At 42.5% G+C, this 17,539-nt stretch overlaps 1 protein-coding gene across 2 annotated transcripts in view; it reads left to right on the forward strand.

Moving 5' to 3' along the window:
• The first annotated feature begins 352 nt into the window (after window positions 1-352).
• INTS7 (integrator complex subunit 7) overlaps window positions 353-17,539 on the forward strand; it is a 51,906-nt gene continuing 34,719 nt past the window's right edge. For both annotated transcript variants that reach the window (XM_054995811.1, XM_054995818.1), the window contains exons 1-10: window positions 353-454; window positions 2,646-2,775; window positions 3,681-3,827; window positions 4,801-4,938; window positions 5,170-5,216; window positions 6,168-6,367; window positions 7,143-7,265; window positions 13,557-13,674; window positions 15,447-15,581; window positions 16,838-16,935. In XM_054995811.1, the coding sequence (XP_054851786.1) occupies window positions 364-454; window positions 2,646-2,775; window positions 3,681-3,827; window positions 4,801-4,938; window positions 5,170-5,216; window positions 6,168-6,367; window positions 7,143-7,265; window positions 13,557-13,674; window positions 15,447-15,581; window positions 16,838-16,935 (1,227 nt within the window). In that variant the 5' untranslated portion in view covers window positions 353-363. The remainder of the gene's footprint in view (window positions 455-2,645; window positions 2,776-3,680; window positions 3,828-4,800; window positions 4,939-5,169; window positions 5,217-6,167; window positions 6,368-7,142; window positions 7,266-13,556; window positions 13,675-15,446; window positions 15,582-16,837; window positions 16,936-17,539) is intronic.

Here is a 17,539-nt window from a genome sequence, read left to right on the forward strand (position 1 = left end):
CGCCAACCCGAACTACCCGCCAAAACTAACTCGCATAGCCATTGGCTAGCCGGGAACACAATCCCACCTCTTCTGCTTCCTCATTGGCTTCTTGCTTCCGAAAATACGGTCGGAACAACGCCCACATCTTTTCTGTCGGGTAATGAACCCGCCTACAACTTCGCCGGCTGCGCGCTCTCTTTCCGTTGCCGTAACAGCGCCTACAACACGCACACGCGACATAGGCAAGCGCGCAGGCGCTTTGAGTCGTGCAGCGCCCGCTCATGCGCAGTGTCTGTGAGTGACAGGAGGGGGAGAGACCACACGGGGAAAACGATCATCGTCTCTTTCCTCATTAGGAGCTTCTGGGTAACGCCGGGCAGAATGGCGGCCACTTCCAAATCTTTCCTGGCTGACGCCGGCTACGGAGAGCAAGAACTAGATGCCAACTCTGCTCTCATGGAATTGGATAAGGGTAAGGCGAGAACGCGAGCACTGCGCAGGCGCCTTTTGGCATGGGGTTGATCTCTCCTTGGTTGTGATGCGCTCCTGGCGCGCTTCAGATCTGCGAGTGACACAAGCAGGCCGCGGGTTTAAAAAGTGCCCTGCGGTTGTTTGAAGTTTACTTAGCGTAAACTTCATGCAACCGAAGACTAGCTAGAGTTACTCAGCATAGCTCAGTCTTAAGCGATCAGGACATCCCCTCACTCGAATTTCTTGCAGGTATTTGGCCACTTTTCCCATCTCCTTCGCTCTTCACTGGCTCGATTCTGCATTCAACCTTCCGTGTCCCCGAGAATATGTTTAGTCTATTTTTTATTGCCCCATTTGGGAATTAATGTTTTTTCTGCATACTTAAGAAACTGTTAGATATGCAAAAACAAAACAAAAACCCAACTTCGACTGCTGCAGAGACCCTTTTGCTGCCTTTGTGATAGGGTCTGGATCATAGAGGTGATTATAGTTAGTACAGATACGACATAACAATCATAATAATATAATGTCCCTAATAAAACTAGTACAGTGGGTTGGGGGAAGCAGAGATCAGTATAGAAGGGCCTGGGTGACAGCTTTCAGAATAACAGTCAGCAATGTGTTTACATGGAGTTCCTTTATAATCTGTAGCTATGTGATTTGACCTGCATCTTGATTTGCAGACATTAGCAGGTAGTAATGATTATTCCTCTATAAAAAGCATTTATCTGCTGATTTCTGAATGCTGTGCTGCTGTTAAAGAGCACCCCCCCCCCTTTAAGGATCAGGCCATTTTATTCTGGACAGACATCAACTGTGCCTAAATGTCAAAAAGGAGTATGGTGCTCTATAATTCACTAAACAATAACTTTTGGCATGGGCAAAGAAAAGGAGCACATAAGAGCAGATGTCTGGCTTCCCATAGTAATAGTGGAATACATTATTAATGTTCACTCAGTTTCTCATCTTTGGGATACAAACAGTGATTTTCATGTAAAATATTTAATTTGCTGATCTTCTCCTTTGGAAAGAAAATTGGCCAAACATTAGTACCTTTGGTACCTGTTTGTGGGGAGGGAGGGCTAAAAATCGAATGAATGAATGAATGAATAAGCAAAAACAACAAAAAGTTACTTATTGGGTTGGATTATTCACTCAGTTTTATGCAGTTCCCTACCTTTGTACAGCTTCTCCCCATATGAGTTTCATATATGCAGGTTCCATGACTCCAGCATAGACTTTTTAAATGGGGACTCTGCCTAAATGTCAGATGGAAGGTTGTGCTCTGCTATTCACTAAGCAACTCCTAGATGGTGAAGGGAGCAGAGGAAATGATCTCTTAGTGCAAATGTTCATCCATCATTTTACCCTGGGCATGCTTTGCACAGAAAACTGGCAGAATTACATGTTGGTAACACTTTGCTCTGGCCATATATTATGTGATTATTGTTTCAAACTTTGAACAACAGCAAAGCCAAGTATGTTACTTAAATGAATACTGCACCTCAAGCTTCATCCACTCTGAGTTTGGTTTCTATGCCTTGGTAATAGTACACATATTTTCTAATACACTTTCACACTTTTAAGTATACTGTTAAATTTGTTTTAAGTAAGCTCTTTGTAAGGAGAATGGCACTCTGCAGTTACTGCTACAACTTTACTAGTCACTGCTAGAAACTTTACTAGTCACTGCTAGAAACACTGCTAGAGAACAAAAACAATTCATTGTAGTTCAAGTTTATGTCTACTTGTGAGCAATGAGATGGGTTTTTCTTCTTTTCTACTGAACCTGCTGCACACAGTAAGTATTCATAAGGGGACAGTGCAATGATTTTTAGTACAGACAAGCTCCCTGCATTCCAAATAGGCAGTGTCAGCAACAAATATGGGGGAACTGCTTCCTACAGTAAGATATAAGATCATAGCTGAGTTCAGAGTTCTGAGTTCATGACTAGTATGAAGGTCCTTAGAGGAACTAGGAGAATTGCTGTCATAAATGAATTAGAATCTGAGTTTTTAAAAATAATGTACTGCTGCTTAAATTCCTTGTATATCCAGGTGAAATGTGTTACAAGAAATTAAAATTCTGTGCATTGTTATATTCTGTCTGTCATTGTATAAGTGCTGCATTATTTTGCTTGCTTGTATGCTTAAGATTTGGGATAATTATGTGCTAATATTCCTTTTCTCAGGTCTCCGATCTGGTAAACTGGGGGAGCAGTGTGAAGCTGTTGTCCGTTTCCCCAGACTGTTTCAGAAATATCCATTCCCGATTCTTATTAACTCTGCATTTTTGAAACTAGCGGATGTTTTTAGAGTTGGGTAAGTAGAATTGGTTCTTTTCTGATTCTTGGTACTCAAGCAACAGTTTGTCTTAGTTTCTGCTTCTGAGAGACAAACTGTTCTCGCTTTTTAGAGATTTGTATCTTCATATTTTTTTAGTATTCCCTGTGTCATATGGTATGTTAGTAGGCACTGATTATATGGAACAAATCTTGCCGGAGTTGAAAGCTGACTTAATTTGTTTTCAGGATCTTACCTGTAAAGCTCTAAATGTTTTGGAGCCGTGATACCGAAAGGACCACCTGCCCAAGCATTAAAATGTGCTTTGGAGGCCATATTCCCTTAACCTCCATGCACCTGTAGAGGATGAGGAGGGTTAAGTTCAAGGACAGGGACATTTTCCACAGTGGTGTCTCATTTATGAAATGCTCTCTTCATGATGTTCTGCCTGGTGGCAAACATGATGTCATTTCAGCATTATGCCTAAACATATGTGTTTGGTCCAGTTGTTTGAGGATGTTTTCCTTTTAATACTTTTTAAATATGTGGTTGGACAGCTTATTCTAATGCTTTCAATGCTTTAATTGCTGCTTCTGAATTGAGGCTGTTTTAAGTTTGGTTTTTATTTTGATTGCTGCATTCTAGTGTTAAATTTTAAGTTTGCAGCTGCTGTTCTTTTTTAAATTTTTAAAAAAATCTTATTGAATGTGTTGATTCTTTTTTATGTTAAATTTTAGTGATACTGCAGCATATATTACATAAATAAAAGGCAGTTATCAGGATCTACACATGTAGCAAAGCAATTCCGCAAGTGCTTCATAACCCAAATGCAGTCTGCATGCCCTCGGTCCACATCTTGATTCTTGTAGGGAGTCATATAAAGCAATACTGATGATGTTATCTAATGTCGTAATGAATAATAGTGACTTATATTTTTAATACAGAAACAACTTCCTGCGGCTCTGTGTTCTGAAAGTTACTCAGCAAAGTGAAAAGCACTTGGAAAAGATCCTGAATGTAGATGAGTTTGTGAAACGAGTTTTCTCAGTTATTCACAGCAACGATCCAGTTGCTCGAGCCATTACACTCAGGTAGATATATTTACTGGGGCAACAGCCTGCCAGCAACAGCATAATGTGCGTGCACTTCAAGTATCCTGTTCGTATTGCATACAACACCTCCAAAATTGTAGATGTCAGGTTCCGCCATGAGCATAGCAGCACCCAGCGCACAAATGCTTGATTGAGGGGTCTCAGGTGCAGTTGGGTTCACCACAGGCTCCCGTCTGGTAGAGAGAGCACCACCCTTGCACTCTCTCAGCCACTTATTGGCCTGGTTCACTTCCTGCCTTGGGTCCCATTTCTGCTCTTTGGTACATATCCTCCTCCTTGGCGCTCTCTCTCTCTCTCATCATCCACTCCTACACTCTCCACCCCCACCTCCTGTCTGAGCCTGCCTATATATGGCTTTTCTCCCCTTTTCCCCCTGCCCTTCCTCCGGTGTCACTCTCTATCCTAGGGCAGCTGTGGTTTGATTATTCATGATGTTGCCCAGCTGGAGATGCTCCTCGATGATTCTCTCCTGCTGCCCCTCCCCTCTCCATTCTACCCATTTGCAGAGTGGGGCTGGCAGGGCCTTTCCAAGTGTTGCAGTCTGGCTGCTGCTTCCACCTTGGCTCTTGAGGTGCTAGCCTGGCTTCTTGGGACTGTGCCAAACAGGTTGGCCAGGCAGCCAGGTCTCAAGATGTCAGGTGTGTGTCTTGCCCCTTGAGGTTGAGCTGGGTGGTTTGTGCACCTACTGCCACCACGGCCTCCGAGCCTCCTGGGGCGCCTTCCGGTTCTCGCCCTCAGTGTCCGGTTGCCTTCTGCTTGATGAGGCTGAGCCACTACCTCTGAGCCCCCCGTGGTTGCCGCCGAGATCCCTTCAGCCCCTGAGCATTAGGACCGAGGTAAGTCGGGGGGCAAGGAACTCATCCCCGGACAGTAGATTTTCTTACATGACTGCAGATTCAATTCTGAGTGTCACCATTTTGGCAGACTTATGTTTTCTCATTTTGTTGTCCAGGATGTTAGGCAGCATGGCATCCATAATTCCAGAGAGGAAGAATGCACATCACAGTATTCGCCAGAGCCTGGACTCACATGACAACGTTGAAGTCGAAGCTGCTATTTTTGCTGCAGCTAATTTCTCTGCTCAGTCCAAGTAAGCAGATCTGCAGCTGTTGCAGGCTACTCTTTCCTTTTGTTTTGGTTCTTTTGCTTTATCGTTTTCTATTTTATTTTACTATATCTAATATTTCATAAAGGTACTTATGTGAAAAAAAAGTAATCAGTTATTTAACTTTACAACTAAATGACATAAAATAGTATCTGACTTGGTAATCCTTTTTCAGTTCAGGCCATCTAACTTTTCTTTCCTGTTTCTTTTTGACAGAGATTTTGCTGGCGGGATATGTAACAAAATTAGTGAAATGATTCAAGGTATATACATTTTATCCAATAATTAGCAGTAAGTGCTGCAACTTTATGTTCATGCTTTTGGATGGTTCATGTAGAAAGTTTTTTTTCTCTTCCGTCAGTGAGACTGGTATGGTATGCTTTATACTTCGAGGGAAGTCCTGCACTCCAAAATTAGTTCTCTACAACAGCAATCCCCTCTTAAAATGTTCATCCCCTCCCTAGTGTTGGTTGTATAAGGCAGGTGGTTGGATAGGAAAGCCAAGAGAGTATCTGTACCCTAGGCAGTATTTTCCTGTCTGAAGGGAACTTTCCTCCTTATTTTAAAAAGTCACCACAAAGATGCATGCATTTCAGCCCTCCTTTCCCTGTCAAATGCATTGCTGAATTTCTTGGGGCCACAGTTAGCTGGATGTTAAATTTAAAACCGTAATTTTTATTTAAGCAAACTGGCAGAGTCTGGTTCCTAATTTCAGACTGGTAATTTCATGTGGGTAGCCATATCAGTTTGTAGTAGTAGAACAAAATTACAAGTCCAGTAGCACCTTAAAGACGAACAACATTTCCCATAGTCTAAGCTTTCATGAGTCAGAGCTCACTTTGAGCTGATGAATTTGATAAAGTGATCTTTGATTCATGAAAGCCTATACCCTGGAAAATTTTGTTTATCTTTAACATTCTACTAGACTCTAGTTTCATTCTCTCTGGTGCGCTCCACAGTAACATAATAACATAAGGAAAAAAGACAGGAACCTGCCCCAAGAAGCTTATGGTCCAAATTTTACTTTAGTTGGGTGGACACAGCAGCGTTTGAACAGCATTGCCATGCGTGTCCCATACTGAAATGGCCTTTAAGCTGCCCCTAAAATCCATGAACTTTCCATTTTTGTAACAGGCATGCTGCATAACACTGTTGGAATATTTTCAGGCTATGTATGTAAGATGTACTTTGGAAGCTGTTTTTCCTTCATGTAGGCTTAGCCACTCCCGTAGACTTGAAGCTGAAGCTGATCCCCATCCTACAGCACATGCACCATGATGCCAGCTTGGCCTCCGGTGCCCGTCAGCTACTCCAACAGTTGGTGACTTCCTACCCATCAACCAAGATGGTCATTGTTACTTTGCACACCTTCACTTTGCTTGCTGCATCCTCTCTGGTTGACATTCCCAAACAGGTAACACATTCATTGGTGAAGATTTGTTGCAAGCATAGTATAGTTTAAGGAGTAAGCAAAATTGTTAGTGATTTCTCGGATGTCATCAGATTCAAATATTTCAAACCCAGCTTTATGATCCTAAAAACTAGAAATCTGATTCTTGTTAAGTGAAAAATGAGATTCTTAGGAAGCAGGAGTTTTTTCTTCCACTGTGTTCTGTGCTTATGCAAATTACAGAATGTGCTTAACCCTGCCTATGGAACATCTGCTAAGCTGCAACAAGCAAGCATGATTTCATCATGCATGAGTCTTCTGGTGCCATCAGAGAGGTGGAAAGTTTGGGATTTTGAATACACATGAAGGATTTTTAAGTTTAACAATTTATACTTGTATATATATTGAGATATGGAGGGAGTAAAAAGCAGATGTGTGTGATTCGAGTTTCTGATTTGGGATAAATACCCGAATTGGACTCGATTCGTAAAGGTTTGGGATTTTTGAATCAGGTCCAGCATGCTGGCCCCAATTCAGAAATGCCAAATCAAAGCTTTCCAAAGCGATTTGGGTCACTTCGGAAAGCTTTGCGGTGCTTTCAGACTCTGCAGTTGGATCCAGCTGACCGGCAAAGGAGGGAGCCCCTTCCTCCACCGGTCAGCTGGAGCCAGCCACAGGGTTTGAATTTAAAGCACCTGAAGCTTGCCACTTAGGAAATCGCTTATTTCTGACCTGAATTTTTTTCGTTGCACACTTCTGGTAAAAAGTCACATGGTTTAAAAAAAACACTTTGTTGCAGATTCAGCTCTTACTGCAGTATTTGAGGAATGACCCAAGAGAGGCTGTAAAAAGGCTTGCTATCCAGGATCTAAAGTTACTTGCAAATAAAACTCCACATACCTGGAGCAGAGAGAATATTCAGGTACGTAAAGTCCATATTTTTTTCTCCAGACAGTTTGCAGATAGCCACATCGGTCCAACGACAAACACAAAAGTTGTACAATAACTTTTAATTGGGTCCAACCAAAATACATTTGGCCCCAGTATAAAAGGTACTGTTATATATCTTTGTTTTCTTATTTTTGTTGAGAAACTGAACAACTAAATGTATGTCTTTTCTTTTGCCCAGAGGCAGTTTCTTGCTTTTGTCTCAGGGTGTTTTATGAGCAGATCACAGCATACTTGTCACCAACTGGAGACAATGCTTCCTCACACTGATGCCATAACTCTTAACTTGACTGAATAAGGGCAGATAAGTGTAGATTCCTCATTGCATGCAGTATTTCTGTGCTGCATTCCTTTGCTGCTGGAGTGGAAAAGGTCTGTGAAATGTACTATGTTAGGGCCTGTCGCTGCTGCCGCTGGGCAGGGCGCTGGCTGGGCCAGCCCTGCCATCAGAGGGGCACCAGGGATGCTGCAGGACCCTGCTCTGTGGAAGGAGGGGTGGTATACATCACCCTGACTCCCTCTCAGTCCACTCGCTGGCCTGCTCAACCTGGCCTGCTTTACCCCCTGCGTCCTCCATCATCTCCTTCTCCCAGAACTCTCCTCCAAGCCTCCACTCTCGCACTGCTTTGCTCTCACTCCACATCATCACTCCTTACTCACACCCACCACCTCAGAGCTCTTCCCAGCCAGCTTTTATAGGGCCTTCTTTCAGCACCCCGCCCACCTTGCAGGTCCTGCCTGCCAGGCCACACCCCTCCTTGGCCTCCTAGCATTGGCCTGGGCTGTCTCCAGCTGGGGTAGCTGGCTGGGCTGCCGGGATCAGCAACAGCTGCGTTATGTTGGCTGGCTGCCAGGCCTCTCTGGCTGAGCTGATTATTGAAGGTAGGCCCAGCTGTGGCCCTTTGGCTGGCTGCCCAGCTCTTCCTACAGAATGCTTTCAGCAGCTCCACCTGGAGGGGCTTGTTTGTGAACATCTCCTGAGCCAGGCTGCAGTCTTCAAGCTGAGGTGGAGGCTGGGGCGTGGCTCTGAGCTGCTGTGGCTGCTTCTCCTCCCTGCCAGGTAAGGGCTCGGTTTGGGCTGCTGCTGGGTCCCTATTCCCCCTGCCTTGGCCCTTTTCTTCTGGCCTGCTTAGCCCCCTCTCCTCCCCCTGGAGGGTGGGACTAGCTGGTCTCTCCTTGTTCCCTCCAGTCCTCTGAGGCTTTGGCCTTTTCCCCCTTCCCCCTGGAGTAGGCAGGTTCTGGCTCTGGTTGCTGGCTGGGGTAGCAGGGTTGCTGCCTCCCTGTTGCCTCCTGCTGTTCCCTCCTGGCAAGTCTGGGGGCTGGGACTCAGACCCCGGACACACTACACTTTATGTGGTAGGTATAGATAAAACATTACATGGAGTTTAATTTCAAGTGTGTTAAAGTACATGATAAAATTAACACATTGATTTAAATTACCCAATGGTAGGCAGTCAAGGTCCAGTCCAGCCTCCAGATAACCTTCTTGAAGCTAACTGATTGGTTAAGTGGTATCAGAAAATGACTTCTTTAGCCTCTTCTTCACAGTAGTAGGCCATGTGCTAGATGAGCTTTCATCCTGACCAAGGTTATGAGTACCTAGAAAGGGAAGGGCAGAGTGTGTTTACCCCTCACTCTGTACTCTGCCTATATTTTTACTTGGGAGGGTGGGTACCTGAAGATGTCCCAGTAAATGTACTTAGTCGTTACCGTTCTCCTAGAATGGAATTTTCATAATGTCAGCATAAGAACTTTCTACCCTTGTAGTGTTCTTTTTAGCAGATTTCTGTTAACATTTGGATGTGTTGCATTGGCTGAATAGTTTTCCTTAGTTTAAGTGCAGCTTTCAGTTAAACTTCAGTATTCAGATTCCACCTCCCCCTTATTTGCCAAATTAATGAAAAATTCAGTGAATAATAAAGTCTTCAACTTGTAATGTTTTAATAGTGACTTAGGTGATGGACAGGCTTTAGTAATTCTTTAAGAACTTAGTCGTCCAAATAAATATAGTGAGTATGAGGAGCCTCCTCCACTGGAGCAGCTGCAGCCCGATTTCTTGCTATGTTGCCATGTCATCTTGGGCCTCCCCAGACCTCACACTGGAAGAGCCTAAGGGAGGGTTCCTGCACCCAGAGACCCTTTTTTGGTCTACTTCCTAGGAGTCCAAACCTCTCAATGTTCTGATCTGGCTCTCCTGGCTCCTCCCCATCCTAGTTCTCGAGGTCCTTAATTATCTGCCCATTCCCAGTTTCCTGTCTCAGCCTGACCCCAGGGGCTGAGTGGCCAACTGGACCAGGAGTTGAAGCACCACGTGATTCAGGGTATGCCTCTACCCCTTAAGCCCTTACCAGGACTATCACCAGCCAATGGCTAGGTAAGCTCCTGGGCTATTTCTGGGCTCAGTTGGGTATATGGGGCTCTCCCCACCTCTCTGGGAGTCCCTGTTGCCACAGCCTGCTGTGGCTGTTGAGCTCAAGCCTGATGTGGCAGGGGTTGTCAGGGTGCTGGCTGATGATGTCACCAGCTGGTGCATCTTCACCTACAGTCAGGGAAGACTGCCAGCTGGCCTGCTGCTGTTGACTGTCTTCTCTGGCTTCCCGTGGGCCCCCAGCTCCTCTGTCAATGTTCTTTTTGCTATTTGGTTGTGAGTGGGGCCCTCCTGGTTTGTCTTATTGGGTTGCTGCTCTGGAAAGGCTTGAGGGAGGGCTGGCTGTCCTGCATCTGTGGTGAAATCCCAACACTAGGCAAGTGGGCAACCATTATAACCTATCTATGAGCTCCTCTCAGTTGAACTGCTGTGATGTCATAGAATTTCAGGAAAAACAGCACTGGAATCTTGACAGTGTGAGAAGTAAAAGGATACTTTAGGAAAAATTGATAAGAAGGTATCAAGACAGGACCCAGGGTGACAGTGGAGACAGAAGCATAGATATTGGACAAATAGGAGAACTAGGGAAGTGTTTGGAAAAGAACTAGGAAATAACGGGCCCACAGGGTAGGGACTTCAGAAGCTGGTAAGCATTGGGCAGAATAGGCAGTGAGATGATAAGAAAGGGCCTCCAGGCGATAGATGAAGAAGAAGAGAACAGTAGGCAGAGACTGGAGAGAAGAGAATAGTGGGCAGAGGCTGGAGCGAACTGTGGGTTGAGGTAGTAAGAGACGTATGGGTAAGGGCATTAAGGAGGAAACCACGTGTAGCAGGGCTTTATGCTACAACCAAGGGAACTTGGTTGTAGTGAGAACGATGGAGACAGTTCCATGGCTTTCTGTGTCTGCTTTGAACTAACCAACTGAGTCCCTGTCAGTAAGCCTAATAACTTACAAGTATTATGAAAGCGTTTGTTGAGTCTGATGCGTAATTAAGAACTGTTCCATTTTGCTGAGTACTCTCTCAGTTAGTGATATGAAACAGAGGTCTATATCAAATGAAGAACTATTTACTGTAGTTGTTTTTGTTGTTTCAGCCATGCTCAGTCATGCATTGCAAAGATACAGCAAGAGGTGCTGCAGTTCAGACAAATGGTGACATTTTTAATCTCCCCTGTTCTCAGGCCAACATCTGAGGCTGGAGAGAGAAATAATTGTGGACATTCCTTTTGCTGACTACTCTGTTCTTTGTTTGCCTTGCGTTCTCTGATCATATTTAGTACTGTGAGAAACTCGTGCTTCTGTTCTCGAGAATTCTTTAAGGAGTGCTGGTCCTATGATTGCAAATCATGTGAAATGACTTGGCCCTTGATTTTCAGCAATCTTTAAGCATGGAATGAACTTCTAACACTTTTGCTTGGTAAACAATAATTCTATCAGTAAGGAATGCTCTGAAGAAATAAGTTTTAGGTGGGTAGCCATGTTGCATCTTTTTCTTGTACCTGAACTGTTTAGTTGCTGAAATATTTCTTGTATAAAATATTTCTTCCTTTCTGTCCAATGACCTACATGGCAGCTCACCAACAACTTCAATATTAAAAGTGCACTTACTTTCCAGTTTAAAAAGACCAATAAAAAGTATTAAGTAAAGGTTACAAGGTGGCATAGAAATTATTTAAATAAACAGTGTGTAACCCTACCTTCTTTTCTGTCTTGCGAAAGATAGAAGCGTATTCTTTGTCTGTAGGATATTTTTGTGCCTGTATATGAGGAATGGTTGCATATTTGCAGCTCTAGTTAGGAGACACACAGTGCTATTTGTTCCCAGTTCTCATTTAAGAGAAACTACGTCCTGTTCAAGTTAAGCAGCTGGTGAATGTTTAAGATTACTATATTGAGGCAGCAGGGAGAAAACAGACCTGGAAAAGTCAAATTTTTGCTGCTGAACTAGTGGAAGATGAAATATTTTGAGTGGGCTGCCCTGGGTACCGTTTGAACCTTCTCATTAGGAAGGAATTTCTAGAACTGCCATTTCTGTTATGGACACATATTCCATCATTTATAGAGTGATCTGAGGAAACTTCAGTCTCTTGAAGACTTTCCTTAACCAAGTTTTGTCTGTCTTGGTTGCTTTTGTGTTTGTGGTCTTTTACCGTCGATCCTGTTAAGCCCTTTCTACTTTGACACAGTGAACCCACAGCTGAATTATACTTTGACTCCTTGAATTAATGGGAAAATATTCTCAAGATGTTACCCAAATGGGAGGGGGGCCTTGCAAGTTGGGGAGCATTAACATGTAAGGAGAGGCAGCAAGAGGTGGGTAACCTAGCGAGATCTCCACCTATGCATACCAGGATTGTCCCTTCTAGAGAATTCTTTCAATAACAAAGCAGATTTTCAATCAAAAGGAGTTTTTATTTAAAATAATAAAGATTAATTGCACACAAAGCACACAGTGCACACACACAGCTAACTAGAAAGCAGTGAGGAAAAAGAGAGTTGAGGAATTGGGTGATAGTTACTAGTCCTGAAGAGGGCATCCATGAGAGAAAGCATAAAGTGACCAGTGCGTCAATACAAGAAAAGCTTAGAATGGAGGGTAGATGCTGGATTCGAGGATATGCACATAACTATGGTGGAGGGGCAGTGCAATTATACTGTGGAACATATCCTGGGGCAAGATTACATCTTTTGCCCCCAAAACAATAACTTAATGGTTATCTCTGGGGTGAGACAAAAAACTGGAGAGCTGTCTCTGGGGTGAGACGATAAGCTGGAAAGCTGTCTCCGGGGTGAGACAATAAAACTGGGAAGATTTGATAAAGTTATCAGTGCTGATTGACAACCCACATTGGATCGGTGGGTAAGGCTATCAGAGCCCTGACTAGCTTGAAATGGGAGAATGGGTAAGGGAAAATTGGTAGAGTGTGTTAAGGAGATTTGTTCAGGAACTCTAGGAGGACCGTATTGTCTTAAGATCTTTGCACATCTCCAGGGCATGGGGGCTGAAAGCTGGTCTCACCTGGCATCTCACATGCTAGTAAATTTCCAGCTCCCAATCAGGATCTGGTATCCATTTTCTGCCTGGCTAGGCAGTGTTTCTGTGTTTAAAACACAAAGAGGGGCTTATGATATTGCCATACTCATAAGCCGCCTTAATATCATCAGGGCAGATCTGACTGCTAACAAAGGAAGGGTTATATTTGTGTAACTGTTTAATAAATGGAACAGCAAAGAGGCTAGTTTCTAACCAAGATTGAAACAAAGCTGAATTACAGCTTTTAATAACTCTAGAAATGCCCTAACAAGCTGTTGTTTTATAGAAACACCCCTACTCTGTTTGTTAATGTGTTTATTTTTGGTGCTTCATTTTTTCTGTGACTTGAAAGATAGATTCCTAATAAATGTGCTCTTTGGTTCTTGTACTGATGATTTATTGAAGCTTTGTATAACTCTGGCAAAATGTCGATAATGTGGTTTCCTGATATAAAACCACAGGAAGTGGCAGAAAGGTGAGGGATGAGTCCAAGCCTTTATATTTCCCATGAGATTCTTTCTTAATATTGTGATTAATGCCTGTGTTTTTGACCTCTTGCAAAAAGAGAAAATATCCAGTAGTTGTTTTAGGTGGTAGTTTTATCTTGGATGTTGTTGTGGTAAGCTAATGAGGGGAGGGCAACATGAGGGGGGAAGCAGAGTAAAATTATTTAAAATTAATTTTTAAACATTAATTTCAGTGAGTTTTTTCATGTATTCATCTGGGGATCAAGCAGGACAATACTGAGCAGTGTATATAAATGCCTGACTTGTCAGTCAACACATATTGAATATTTGGGGGGAAAACACTAAAACAATTTTTTCCCTTGAACTGAAAGTTTTCTTTCTCCTGGTTTCTTAGGCGCTTTGTGAATGTGCTCTTCAAACTCCTTATGACAGCTTGAAACTAGGCATGGTGTCTGTACTTTCCACATTGTCGGGGACAATAGCCATCAAACAGTACTTCAGCATTGCTCCAGGTATGAATAGATTCTTTTCACCAAAATTAATATGAGTGGGTTCTTCAGCCCTGTGAACATTCTCAGTATTGAAGAGTGAACTGTGTGGAAACAGTTCTCAAATATGGGAAGGAGTTTAATTTTGCAGGAACGTGGTAAAAACTGAAATCCTGAATTGAGAATCTAGTCCAGTGTCTTATGCTGGAAGATTACCAATGGAGAGGAAGAATGGCTACATGCGTGATGATGCAGATCTTATTTAAAAGATTTATTTCTTGTACTCTCCAGAATCCACCTAAGGCGCTTCTAGTTTAATCAGAATGTTTGTGCGTTCCAGTTCATGTTAAGTTCCGTGATCTTGTTGGATGTTAACCTATTGAATTTGAATTATTGAATGGTTATGTTAGCATCCGATTTTCCCTCCAAGGAATTCAGAGCAACATTTTATGATAATTTCTGAGTCCTGTTTTAGGAGAGTAGCCATGTTGATTTGCAGTAGAACAGCAGGATTTGAAGTAGGGAGCTCTAACTCTTAAAAGCTTACATCCGGAGAATCTTGTTGGTCTCTAAAGTGCCACAGAACTCAAATCCTGCTGTTTCTGAGTCCTATAGCACTGAAGAATACAGAGTTGCTCAAGGATGTTCAGTGTGTTTTCAGAGCTGGGGGGGGATTTGAATTTGGGTTTTCCATATCAAGATTCCCACTGCATCACATTGAACTAAGCATAAACAAATGCACATAATAAGAAGTGCTTGGCATTATGCAGTGATCCCATCACTTAGAGTAGGCAGCATATAACTGTTCAGCAATAACATGGTATTACTACTCTCACTTCCTTTCATAGAATCATAGAGTTGGAAGGGGCCATACAGACCATCTAGTCCAACCCCCTTCCCAGTGCTGTTGTCTGTCTTACATCTTCTCTGCTATTTGTTGTCAAACCTTTTCTTGCACATCTAATGATGAAGCATTGCTTCTTGTGATTTTGTAACAAGGTGAAACAAAGCCCTCCCCCAAATTGTCTGTGTTTCCAGGGAATGGGAAGAGAAGACCAAGCCCTGTTTCATTCCCATGGGGCTTTTGTAGGAGTTGCCTGGCTCTGTCTCCTCCAGAGCCATTGGGAAGGGAGGCAGAGCCTCCTATATTCTGTGTCATTCATGGAAAATTTGGATGAGGAGCTCTTGCTGCCTTCAAGGGTGAGAGCTGCTTCCTACTGGGGACATGATAAAGGAAGTTATGAAGCTCTTCCAGCCAGTGCCAATAGGTATTGGTAGTGATAACACTTGCTTTGTTACACAATAATGTTTTAGAGGCAGGATAAATTAAAGAGATGGAGAATAGAATGTTTAGAAATCTGAAGGGGCTATTTAGAGTATACTGAGCTTGAGCAAAAGCCAAATGAATAAGTAGTGGGTGTGGGAGGAAGGCAACTTTGAAGGGGCTTATTACTATTTGACACGTATGTGGATAGTGTCATAAGCTGAAATATGTATGAATTCTTGCTGTAGATTAAAATGTAATGTTTTGAAAAAGTTGCATTCCATAAATGATTAGCTGTAGTAGCATCAGGCAGCATCTTCTCCATGCTAACCTCTGTTTTTGAGTGTTCTCCTCCCAGCTGATGAAATTCCCTTTGCCATTGGGAATCATGTACAAACTTACCATTGCAATTTGGTCCAGTTAAAGGTGTTGCTCTAACATCTTATTCTTCTCTCACTTCTCAGCTGTGGAAAATAAAATATTGAGTATGACTGGCACTGCTGTCCTGCTTAAAAGTTTCCTTCTTATTTAGGAGCTACAGCTGTTGCAGCAAGATCATCTGACCTAGTGAAACTAGCACAGGAGTGCTGTTACCATAATAACCAGGGTATTGCAGCTCATGGAGTGCGAGTTCTGACAAATATAGCTGCTTCTGGCCAGGAAAAAGGTAACTGGCTGGAGTACCAGTGCAACCATCATCCTCTTCCTGCTAAATTGGAGAGCTCTCGGTGGGCTCAGTATTTTTTCTACTTTCAGATGGGTAGCCATGTTCATCTGTAGCAGCAAAGTAAAACAAGAGTCTGCCTTAGAGGCTCTCAGAATTTATGCCAGTGTCAGCTTTCACGAGTAAATCCTCACCTAAACTAAAATTATTTGTCAAGTTCTGGGCAAGAAATAATCCTGAATTTATTAATGAATTCTAATCCAGCAACTTTGTGTTGGATTCTTTCTTTTATAGATCTGAAACATGGTGCCTTGTAAGATGAAAATGTTCACCTGCTGGTTTTTTAGTATTGCCAGTTTTAACATCAGAGTTGTGTCCATTTATTCTTAAGTTTGAAAACTGATCTGTTTGTTCACTGCCCGTCCTTTAAGCTTTGTCCTCTGATCTTTAGGTTGTCGGGTGTCAGTCTTTTTAAAAATTGCTGTAGGTAAGTTTTTAAGTATGTGAAGTAAGGTACACAAGCCCAGTAAAAAAGCAGTCTCTCAGTGTCACTTTTGAACAAGAGTTGATTGAAGGAAGCTCTGTTTGAGCTTAGGGTCTCTGTGGTCAGCCAAACCTTGGAGGGAACCCATTGCAGCTGCTATCTTCCCAAAAACCCTATGACCTTGCAGTACAGGGAAGTGTGTCCTGGTTGCAGTGACACACTACCGCTTGCCTGCCTCAATCTAGTGAGGGTGTTGAGCTGCATCTTGGTTGTCCAAGCATTCAGTATGTCCTTTTCTAATACATGACTATCCTGAGTTCGCCTTCGCAGAGGCCTCCTGGCCTTGTCTTTGTGAAAATAGTTACTAGGTTTATGTACTTCATCAGTAAAATAGCTTTAATCATAGTTTAAAATTTGCCCTTCAGTGTAGTTGATGGGTCTGAGATTTATAGGCACATTAGTTTTTCCTCCCTATGCCACTGATAAAAATGAAGTCTAAAGATGGTGTTGCCTTTCAGTTTGTATCTGAATAGATGCTAGTATCTTTATGGCACAGTTAGAAATGTGGATACTGGAGCTGACTGACTTGACTGTCAGTGTATCTTTTAAATCTGATGAGATTTGAACTTGTTTAATTTTTGAGGTTCTTAGTTCTGCTTTATTACTGTAATGAGACAAACTGATGGTAAATTATGACTTCCTTCACAGTGGCGAGTAGTACCATATCAACACTAGTGCTAGCAAATTAGAAATAAAATGTAGCTCTTTTTTCTAGATCTTTTGCCATTGGAGCAAGATGCAGTCTTTGGCCTCGAATCCCTCCTTGTTCTTTGTAGCCAGGATGGCAGTTCAGGTGCACAAGCATCTTTAAAGGTAAATGTTGTCTTTTTCTCTTTCTGATTTGTTCCTGGTCTGATTAAGTGTCTACTAGTTACTTTTTGCATTAAAAGTTAAAAATCGAAAAAATTCAGCAGCCTAGAATACCCAGGCAGTATGGAATGTTGTCTTACCAGCGTGAGAACTCAAGACCTCATCAGCAAGTCTGAATGTCAGGACTTTTATACGCGCAGAAGTGGAAATTGCAAGAAGTGCCAACTATTGAAGATTGGATTTACAAATTGCTGTACATGGCTGAGATGGACAAAATGACAAGGAAGCTGAGAGACCTTGATCCAGGACAGTTTAATATGGATTTGGGGAAACTGAAGCAATATTTGGAGAAAAAATGGGATGTGGAAGGGAAACTGTGGCAGTTCGAGAATTACTGAGACTTTATAAAAGAAGAGAGAAGCGGCTTTACCGGGAAAGAGGGATTTAATTATTAAATTCTAAGCTATTATTAGGGTTAAGATGAAAATCTTGTTTTATTATTCACAGTATTAAATAATAGATGTATTATTATGAATATATATTATGAATATATATGAGCATGCTAGCCAGGTATTTTTAATATAGTTAAGTTTTTAGTATAACAGAT

The sequence above is a fragment of the Eublepharis macularius genome, chromosome 1, assembly GCF_028583425.1.
Source record: "Eublepharis macularius isolate TG4126 chromosome 1, MPM_Emac_v1.0, whole genome shotgun sequence".
Taxonomy (NCBI): Eukaryota; Metazoa; Chordata; class Lepidosauria; order Squamata; family Eublepharidae; genus Eublepharis; species Eublepharis macularius.